The 9,454-nt window shown below is 62.9% G+C and overlaps 1 protein-coding gene across 1 annotated transcript in view; it reads right to left on the reverse strand.

The window, feature by feature from the left end:
• IDUA (alpha-L-iduronidase) overlaps window positions 1-9,454 on the reverse strand; it is a 20,972-nt gene that overhangs the window by 788 nt on the left and 10,730 nt on the right. Inside the window, exons 3-15 of the mRNA XM_007467903.1 lie at window positions 7,669-7,754; window positions 7,405-7,512; window positions 7,058-7,153; window positions 6,758-6,960; window positions 6,414-6,593; window positions 6,091-6,307; window positions 5,576-5,788; window positions 5,348-5,469; window positions 5,145-5,270; window positions 4,990-5,066; window positions 4,483-4,583; window positions 4,259-4,361; window positions 3,338-3,423 (exon numbers count right to left, since the gene is read on the reverse strand). Coding sequence (XP_007467965.1) covers window positions 3,338-3,423; window positions 4,259-4,361; window positions 4,483-4,583; window positions 4,990-5,066; window positions 5,145-5,270; window positions 5,348-5,469; window positions 5,576-5,788; window positions 6,091-6,307; window positions 6,414-6,593; window positions 6,758-6,960; window positions 7,058-7,153; window positions 7,405-7,512; window positions 7,669-7,754 — 1,718 coding nt within the window. The remainder of the gene's footprint in view (window positions 1-3,337; window positions 3,424-4,258; window positions 4,362-4,482; window positions 4,584-4,989; window positions 5,067-5,144; window positions 5,271-5,347; window positions 5,470-5,575; window positions 5,789-6,090; window positions 6,308-6,413; window positions 6,594-6,757; window positions 6,961-7,057; window positions 7,154-7,404; window positions 7,513-7,668; window positions 7,755-9,454) is intronic.

Raw genomic sequence — 9,454 nt, forward strand, 5'->3', positions numbered from 1 at the left:
GCGTCCCCTGCATCGGCAGGCGGACTCTCAACCACTGCGCCACCAGGGAAGCCCCAGACCCACGTCTTAACAAGACCCCAGGTGACTCACACATGCAAGTGTTTGCAGCCATGGACCCTCAGGGGACTTGGCAAACATGAGATGACCGATTACATGCAGGGTCTCGAGAAATGAAACAGGTGGGCAGCTTCTGAAGTGCTGCTTGAGGCACACATAGGCAGAAAATTGTAGGTCCATTGGCAGGTCTCTGAAGCCCCTTGTCATAGTGAGGCTATAGGGCCTCATGTGCAGGACCCAGAGCCCCTGATGGAGGGGAGGCTGGTCCTCCTGACAAAGAACTGCCTATACAGTCACTAGCCTATGGCCCCAGTTACGTAAGGGGCACCTGCGGCACCCTCAATGACTGCCCTATGGAGGGGATTCCTAGATGATGGCTCTGAAGTGAGGCCAATCCTCACGCACCAGAAAGCCACCATCACTGGTCACTTGGGGCATGGGCCTGAGTCTGTGAGCCCACGGGTTTGCAGACCCTTTCTGTAGGTGTTTCCATCTCCGCAGAATGTAGAGTGCGCCGTTCATACTCAGCGAGCAGCCACAGCCCCACGCTGGCCCCCGGCTGCTGCATGGGGGGCTATCGTGGAAGCCCCCAGGCCTGCCCTCCACGCTAAACCAAAAATAGCACCATGTTTCTGGGGATTAGGTCCAACATCAGGAACTGGGGAGATGTGAGGGTGGGGATTCCTTCTCTGTTCTCCATATCACTTGCCAGATGGGTGCTGAGTGACAGATGATCACAGCATAACCCAGGGCAACACCAACCGGCTGAGGTCTGGACGTGTACCTTTACTGGTCAAAATCACACAGTCCGTGGCGCCAGTATGCAGCGCAGCTGGCTTTTCTGTCCCCCTCGAGGAAGGAGACCAGCGGGCTCCCGCACATGGCAGGCACGGCAGCACACCTTCAGAGTCTGCCTGATGGCACCAACGCTCCCACCATCTTAACACGGTCCAGAGATCTTGGTTCCCTTGATGACATTATGCCGATTAGACAGGGCGGCCAATAGATGACAAGCGCCCTAGAGGCCTCTGTAAAGCCCATGCCTCCCGCAGGGTGAGAGGTAAGCCTGCTGAGAGTCCAGGGAAGTTTGGGGGTACGACGGTCTGGCAACGCGGGCGTGTGCAGGACCACTTCTAGGAGGCACAGCGCGCAGTGCGGCTCTGGGTGGGGGAGCGGCCCACGCCACATCTGCACCTGCGGTTCTCACCCATCTCCTGGGCCCCAGGCCACTCGCCCCTTGGGTGGGTAGCCCGTCAGACCCCACGCAGCCTGGAGCATCTGTGGCAGACACCTGTGGCAAACGCCTCCAGCCCAGAGCCCTGGCATCCTGGAGCAAGTCCATCTCCTCCTGCGCCAAACACAACTCTCCACTTGAAAAGCAGCTCCGGGTCTGCCACTGAGCTCTGGGGCGGGTCTAACTCCATTTACCAAGTGGCCACGTGACCCAAGGGCCCAGTGAGGAGACTGTGCACACAGCATTCTGTCCCAAATTTAAATATCAGAGCCTGGGCCCAAGCGCATCTGAAAGCGAGTCACGTGACCCGAGCCTCCAGCTCCTGCTGAGCTGCTTGCTGCCTCTCCCTCAACCCACGCCCTGGGCTGCACAAAGAGCTTCCTGCCAGCCGCGTGAGGGATGCGGTTTGCAGGCGCGTGGGCACACGCACCGGCGTCCCCCGGCATGCAGAACCAAGGTGCACGTCTGGCTCAAGCAGGCAGCATCCGACAGGTCAGACGGTGGGCCAGACTCAGAGCAATGAAGACAGAACACTTGGGGACAAAGGTCTGGGGAGAGGGGCAGAGTGGGTGCCGTGTCCTGCAGGAGAGCTCCACCGATCCAGGCAGTGTCCCCAACAGCAGGGGCTCATCAATGGGTCATGTCGATGTCAGCCTCTTTCTGCCATCCGTGACCACTCCATGGGCCCAGGTGCAAAGTGGCCACGACAGCAGGGACGGAGGACGTGCGTGGGCCAATTACGTGGACTTCTCGAACTCCCACCACAGCTCCCAGCCCAAGCCCAAACCAGCAAAGACCAGAACGCGGTCAGAGGATGGGGGCATGCCGGCAACCCGGTGGCCGCTTGACAACACACAAGCCACGATAAAAGTGGAGGTGACTTACCCCTGGAGACACAGCTGCGGCTTTGCTGTCCTGGCCAAGATGCAGGTGCCAGTGCCAAATCCCCACTGACTGCCCTGGAGCCGCACCTGTCTCCAAAGGAGGGGCCCATCTGAGATCTCTGCTCAGTGGGGTGTGCGGTGGAGTGTGCAGTGTCCAAGGAAGGAACCAGGGAACCCAGTACCCCTCCCAGTAAGCTGCGAGCTGAGATGGCCCCTGACCATCGGGGGTCCTCAGGCTACCGAACCAGCAGGTAGAGAAAAGGCTGCTTTAAAAAATTTTTTTAATTGAAGAATAGGTAACTTACAAAGTTCCATTAGCTTCTGGTGCAGCACAAAGCGATTCAGTTATACAGATGTGTACACGGGGTTGGCCAGAAAGTTCGTTCGGGTTTTTCCATAAGATGTGGCAGAAAAATCCAAATGAACTTTTTGGCCAACCCACTATATATATTCCTTTCCATATTCTTTTCTATTACGGTTTATTACAAGATATTGAATATAGTTCCCTGTGCTATACAGTAGGGCCTATTGTTTATACACAGCAGCCTGTATCCCAAAAGGAAGAGGCTGCTTTAACGCTGGGGTGATGCATTCCTACCACCGCAGAGAAACAGGGCTGGTGCTTGTTACCGACTGAACTGGATCCCTCCGATTCATACACTGACGTTCTCACCCCCAGTGCCTCAGACTGTGACTGTATTTGGAGAGGGAGCTTTAAAGAGGTGATTCAAATGAGGTCCTACGGGTGGGCCTGAATCCCACATGGCTGGTGTCCTTATAAGAAGAGATCAGGACACAGACACACACAAAGGGACGACTCTGTGAGGACACGGGGAGGAGGTGGCCGTCTGCAAGGCCAGGAGAGCGCCCTCAGGAGGAACCCCTGCCCTCAGGCTGCGGCCTCCAGGATGTGAGAGAATGAGCCTCTGCTGTATGGGCCGCCTGCCCACCGTGGTGCTTGGTCATGGAGCCACAACCAGTCACAGCTTCCTGACGAGGCAGGAAGACAACGCCCAGAGACCAGGGGCCCACCGGGCACCCCAGCACCCCTTGTATGGTAACAACGGGGCCCCAGGCACCAAGCCCTGAAGCCTCCCCAGCGGCCAAGGGCAATGGGGACAGGTGCTGGCTTTGGGGTTCGGGTGGAGAATGCCACACTGACATCCCCAGCCCAGGATGAGGCCGCTGGTGGGCCCTGGTGCCCCGCCCTTTCCATGCGGACAGGAGCCGGGGGTGACTGGGCCTTGCCTTCCATGTGCCCTGCCAGGCCTGCCTCACCCATCCCTGAGCCCAGGCAGCTCGGAGGGCAGCAGAGAGAGGAGGGTGGGTCGGGGCCCCCACACCCGCTTGCATCACTCCAGACTGGCTGCACCCCTGCTCCTCGCCCCGTGGCCTCACCAGGTGGCCTCTTCATACCGTTCTCTGTCGGCTCCACCTGCCCTGGGGTGGGCGTGGGGGGTTAGGGAGGAGCCCCAGGGCTCCACACCACCCCTCGTGGCTTCCCTGCCCCCTGTCCACATGTCCATCCGCAGTCCCCAAGTCGCCCTCGTCTGGGCGTGCTGTTTCCTCCTGGGCCCAGATAAGGAGCCCGGATGACCGCAGGAGTGGACACTGCCGGTCTTCCCTGCCACTGGGGACAGCCTGGGCCAGGCAGGGTGCAGGGGGCAGCCTGGCTGGGCCTCAGGAAGTGGGAACCCTCTGGGCCCTCCTGGCGCAGGGGCTGGGAATGGGGCCTGCTGCACCCAGCAGTGACGCCAGAGACCCCAGGCGCACAGGGCGGGCACCCCAGTGGCAACTCACACCTGTCTGTGCTTGACCCGAGTCCCATCCCGGCTCCCACAGGCAGGGGTGGGGCGAGGCGGGGATGGGCTCACTCCAGCCAGGCCTCGTGTCTGCCCAGTGCCCACCACGAAGGCTGTCCCCATTACTGTGTGTGGAAATGCACTTTAAGGGGGTGAATGAGGGGCAGGAGGGGACAAACAGAGGGGATGACCGGCTGACGGCAGTCTGGCCTAGCATGGCTTCTGGCCGCCCAGGCTTACGGTCAGCACATGTCCAGTCGCAGGGCAGCAGTGGCCCTCACGGGGCAGGGACCCCCAGGTACCACACGGGGCTCGAGAAAGGGCCTGGTCGGGCCCAGTAGTCCACAGCACGAACCCGGTAGTAGCCGGAGACAACAGCCGTGTCTGAGGACACAAAGGTACGTGCCTGCTCTTGAACCTGAACCCCTCTGATCCCCCCAAACTCCAGGTGCCGGAAGGCCCTGGACCCCTCCCCACAGGGACTGTGCTGAGGCAGCAGGCACACCTGGGCTGAACACGAAGAGGTTAAAGGTTGAAGGCTTCCTGATGATGGGCAGGTACACCACACCCTCCGGGGAGAACTGGATCTCATAGGTCCACAGGCACCTGGGGAAGGTCAGGCAGGACCAGGGCTGGGGTCCAGGGGGGCTGGCAGGCAGGGGGCGCCCAGAGCCCTACTCCCCTCCAGCCCCCTTCCTGGCCCCTCCCCGGGGCCCAGGACCCTCTTCCTGCAATGACAAAGAGCCACACTGGCTGAGAGGAGGGGTCTGGAACACGTGCCAGGGGCAAATGGCCTGTGTGGGTGCCCCCACCCTACATCACAGAGGTACAAAGTCATGGGCCGTTTGTGCCAACAGTGGGGGCAGCTGTATGGGCGGCAGAGAGCACAGTCCGCGTGGGGTGACCAAAGGGCCAGAGTGGCCACATGGGCCCTACAGCCCAGAGGATCTGGGGGCCAAGGACGCGTGTTGGGGGGCGGGTAGGGGTAGGGGTGGTGACCGCACTCACGTACTTGGAGCCCACACGCTCATCGGACCAGACCAAAAGCAGCTGCCCGCGGGTCAAGGGGAGAGCACGGAGCCCGGTCACCTGGGGGGGGGAAGGCACCGAGACTGGTTGGGGGCGGGGGCGACCGGGGCGGCGGCGGGGAAGGGAACTGCCACTTGCCTGCCCCGGCGGCTCCTCCGGGCGCGCGCACACGTGCACCAGCCAGAGCGAGGGCAGAGGCAGCAAAGGGCGCAGCGTCAGGCGGCCGCTGCTGGGAAAAGGGAGCGGCATCACGGCCGCCGGGTCCTGGGGACAGAGCCAGGGGCTCAGGGCCCTCGGACCTCGGGAGCCGCCCCGCCCCTTACCCCTCGCTCCCCGCGGACCTCGGCCGCGCGCATGCGCCGGAACTGCTCAGCAGAGGGGTAGACGGGCCTGCCCAGGCGCCGCCACTCGGCGTAGGGGCTGCAGAGCCAGTTGTCCATGTAGAGCTGGACAAAGACGACCTCTGCGGAGCGGGATGCTGGGGCCGGGCTCGCCTCCTCCAGGCCCCGCCCCGCCAGAGCTACCCCCACCCCAGGGGCTGGAGCCCCCTCTCTGGGAGCCCTGCTTACCCGGGCCCGGGGGCACTCCGTGCAGGCTCAGAGTCAAGGGTACGCTGCGGTTGGCGTGGGCGCGGGTGTCGTCGCTCGCGTAGACCAGCACCGTGGCGCGCCAGGCGTCGGCGGGGCCCACGGGGTGGTGGGTGCTGGCCAGGACGCCCACCGTGTGGTTGCTGTCCAGCACCGTCCCGTCCCGCGACACCTCAGCCCAGAGCTGCTCGCCGTCTACGGGAGTTAGAGGGGTCACCACGCGGAGTCGTCGCCCCTCGACCCTCCCAGGGCCCGCTTCCCACCACTTGCCCTCCTCCACTGGAGGTCCCCGGCCACACCACAACCTCTATGGCCCACTGAGCTGGGGAAGGGTGGGGAGGGACAAGAAACATGCTCCCGGCTCCCCAGCAAGGCACATCCTTCCGCGGGCCTTTGCACAAGCTACTCCTGGCCTAGAACGACATCCCCGTCCACCTGAGGCCTCGTCCCGGCCCCGCCCTCACAGGAAGTGACACGGAACCCGGCGCGCGGCTCACCCAGCAGGGCCAGCAGGGCCATCGCCGTGAGCACCGGCTTGCGCAGCAGCTGCACGTGCGGCGGGTGCGTGTCGTTGACCTGGAAGCGCGCGGTGAGCGTGCGCTGAGAGAAGGGGTGCGGGTGGTAACTCAGGAAGGCGTTGTCGTTGCTTAGGAGCGCGTAGCGGACGGAGGAGCTGGTGTTGGCCACCAGCAGGTTCTGGTGCTGTGCGATGACCTGCGGGCATTGGGGTGGCTGGGAACGCGACCGCGGGGGCCGCCTGCCCGCCCCTCCCACCCGGGAGAAAGGCCTCCCCCGGGGGCGGGCCTGGCGGCAGGCCCACCTTCACGACCATGGCAGCGTAGGTCACGTCGGCCCTCCAGGGCTGCGGCAGGGACCAGCCCACCAGCGGGTCGGCCTCGTCGTTGTAAACGGGGGTGTCCGCGAACTTGGGGAAGAGCCGCTGTATCTGCCGCACGACCGCCGCCTCCTGCTCCAGGATGTAGATGGAGCTGCCCGCGCCCTGCGCAGAGGCCCCGCCTGAGCAACCCCCGAGACCGCCGCGGAGGGGCGGCGGGGCTGCTGGCAGCAGGCGGGCATTCTGGGGTTGCCGCGTGCGGGGGACCCGCGCGTAGGCGCTGGGTTGGGGGCGGGGGCGGACGGAAGGGCGGGGATCCCGGGCTTGACCTTCTTGTGGAGGGCGATGTAATCCAGCCTCACGCCCACCTCCCCGGTGAAGAAATTGGTGCCGTTGTGGCAGTGCCCCAGGAGGCCCCAGGAGAGCGCGGAGCGCGGCAGCGGGTGGAAGGAGTCTCCGGGGCCGCCCAGGCGCAGGGCCGGGCTGGCGGCTCGCAGACCCTCGGAGCAGGCGTCGTAGTAGTTCAAGAAGCCTGGGCGGGAGGGACACTGAGTCCACACCCCCGCGCCAGAGGGGCGGCTGCCACCCCCTCTCAGATCCGCAGGACCCCAGGAGGCCGGTCTGCCCACCTTGCAAGGTCATGGACACGTTGTCAAAGTCGTGGTGGTCCGGCTCGTTCCACGTCTCGAAATTCCACTTGGAAACGTGCTCGAGGCCGTACCTACCTGCAGAGGGTCCCTACTGTGGCGAGAGGGCCCCTCCCCTGGGGCAGGTTCATGGGCTCATGGGGATCCCCAGGAAGGGGCAACCATGGTGGGGGCTTTGGATGTGACTGGAGCGTCTGATTCCCTACGAGCTCGCCCCCCCCCCATCAGGAGGCCCTGGTTCAGTGGGTTCGTGATGAGACCAGGAGGCGGCCTGGGTGGGCGTGGGAGGAGTGCCCGCCCTGCCCACGCCGGGCACGCGCCCCACCCACCGATGTATCTCGTGGCCAGGAGGGAAACCAGGTTCTTCCACTCGAACACCTGCCGCTCGTCCTCAAAGTCAGTGAAGCGTCCGGAGGGGCTGCCCATCAGCTCAAAGCCTGCAGCACGTGAGGGTGGCTGTCCCACTGCTCGCCTGCCTGTCTCCACCAGGCCCGCACTGAGGTAGGCCCTGAGTGGGCAACCAGGAGGACAGAAGGGCCAGGCCAAGGGGAGGGTGTGAGGCCAGCAGTACAAGGGCGAGGCTGGTGGCTTACCTGGCAAGAGCCGGTTCTCCCTGAGGAGGTCCAGGTACCGGTCCAGGTGGGTGAAGCTGTAGCTCAGGCCCTGCGTGGCTGACCCCCTGTAGGAGGACACTCAGTGTCAGGATGGGGGAAGGTGGGCCCGGGACTGGAACTGTGGCCACATTCAAGCAGCTAAGAAACCTGCAAGGTGCCATGCAGGACTAGGCTCCAGACTCAGCTGACCCCTCTCCTCAGAAAACATAACTATGTAAGCCTATTAGTCACTCACAGCCTAGTATGAACTAGGGTGTCTGTGCTGGAATCCCACCCTCAAGCCTTCAGGGGCTCAGAATAGCGTGTGGGAGGGGGCAGGCAGGTCTTTTGGGAAAGGTACAACAGGATGGAGGGGGGAGAACAGGCATCCTAAAGGCAGCTGACAGTGAAGCGGGAGGCTGTGGGACGAGCCTGGCAGGACCCTGTGGTGCCATATCCTGCTTCCCTGCACCTCCTGGGGGCCAGGGCCCCAGACTTGGCTCAACACTACCCCTACCCCGCTTCCACACTCTGAGAGGCAATGTGGACAGGCAGTAGAGGGAGGAGGGCAGCCTCCCCACCCTGCACTCATCCCTGAGGTAGAAATGAATTCATGATAATCAAGCAGCAGAAAAGCAGCTAGTGGGCCTGGGGCAGAAGGGTGTGGGTTGTGAGAGATGCAGTCACACAAGGCCTTGTGACAACGGTGAGGATGGGATCCTGACTCAGGATGGGACCCAGGGTGACATGGGGAGTCCTCTCAGGGATCAAAGCAGAGCAGTACCATGACTTTTTTTGTTTATGTGTTTGTAGGACAATTTTTTTAGAACAGTTTTGGATTCACAGCAGAATTGAGACAGAGGTACTGAGATTTCCCATTTACCCCCAGCCACGCTCCCTCCCCCCGTGCACAGCCTCCCCCATGATCAACACCCCAGAGTGGGACTTTTGTTACAACTGATGGACCTACACTAACATCATAGTCACCCCAAATCCACAGTCCACATTAGGGCTCACCTGGTGATGTACATTCTGTGGGTTTGGAAAAATGTATACTGGCATGTATCTGCCACTGCAGTAACACACAAAGCATTTTTACTGCCCTAAAAATCCTCTGTGCCTCACCTCTTCATCCTCCCCCCACCCCAAGCCCCTGACGCGTTTACTGTCTCCGTAGTTTTGCCTTTGCCATGTTTTGAAAGGATCCCTTCATCGGCCCATTGGAGCCAGAGTGGGAGCTGGAAGACGGTTCCCCGAGGGAGGTATGGTGCCCAGACTGGGTGGTGTTGGTGGCAGCAGCAAGGGGGAGCTGGAGCGGACGGATTTAGGAGGCAGAGGGGCCAGCGTCCACTGCCGGACTTGAGGGGAGCTGGGAAGGGGGGGGTTCTGCACAACCGTGGATTTCGCTTGAGCACCTGGGGATGCGTGCAGTTGCCTGAGGCAGGCGGGGGAGTAAGACGGGTCTCGAAGGCGCTGGCGTGGAGGTGGTGCACCTGGGGCCGGGGGCTGGGTGAGGAAACTGGTGCTCAGCCGTCAGGCCAAGGCAAGGAGGGCGAGGCAGTCGGAGTAGAGCACCGAGGCTGGGGCTGATGCGGCAGCCTGGGGTGGCCCAGCAGAGGGTCTGAGGGCTTCCCCTGAGGGCACGCCTGGTCCAGCCACAGTTCTGAGGGGGAGGGCGGACACGTTCCAGAGGGCTGCAGCTGCGCCCTCTAGTGGCAGCAAGGTGCGTCCCGCCCGCGCGGCGGCGAGGGAGGGGCGACGAGGGATCAAGGTGGAATCTGGCCCT

The sequence above is a fragment of the Lipotes vexillifer genome, unplaced genomic scaffold (genome assembly GCF_000442215.2).
Source record: "Lipotes vexillifer unplaced genomic scaffold, Lipotes_vexillifer_v1.1 scaffold966, whole genome shotgun sequence".
NCBI lineage: Eukaryota > Metazoa > Chordata > Mammalia > Artiodactyla > Lipotidae > Lipotes > Lipotes vexillifer.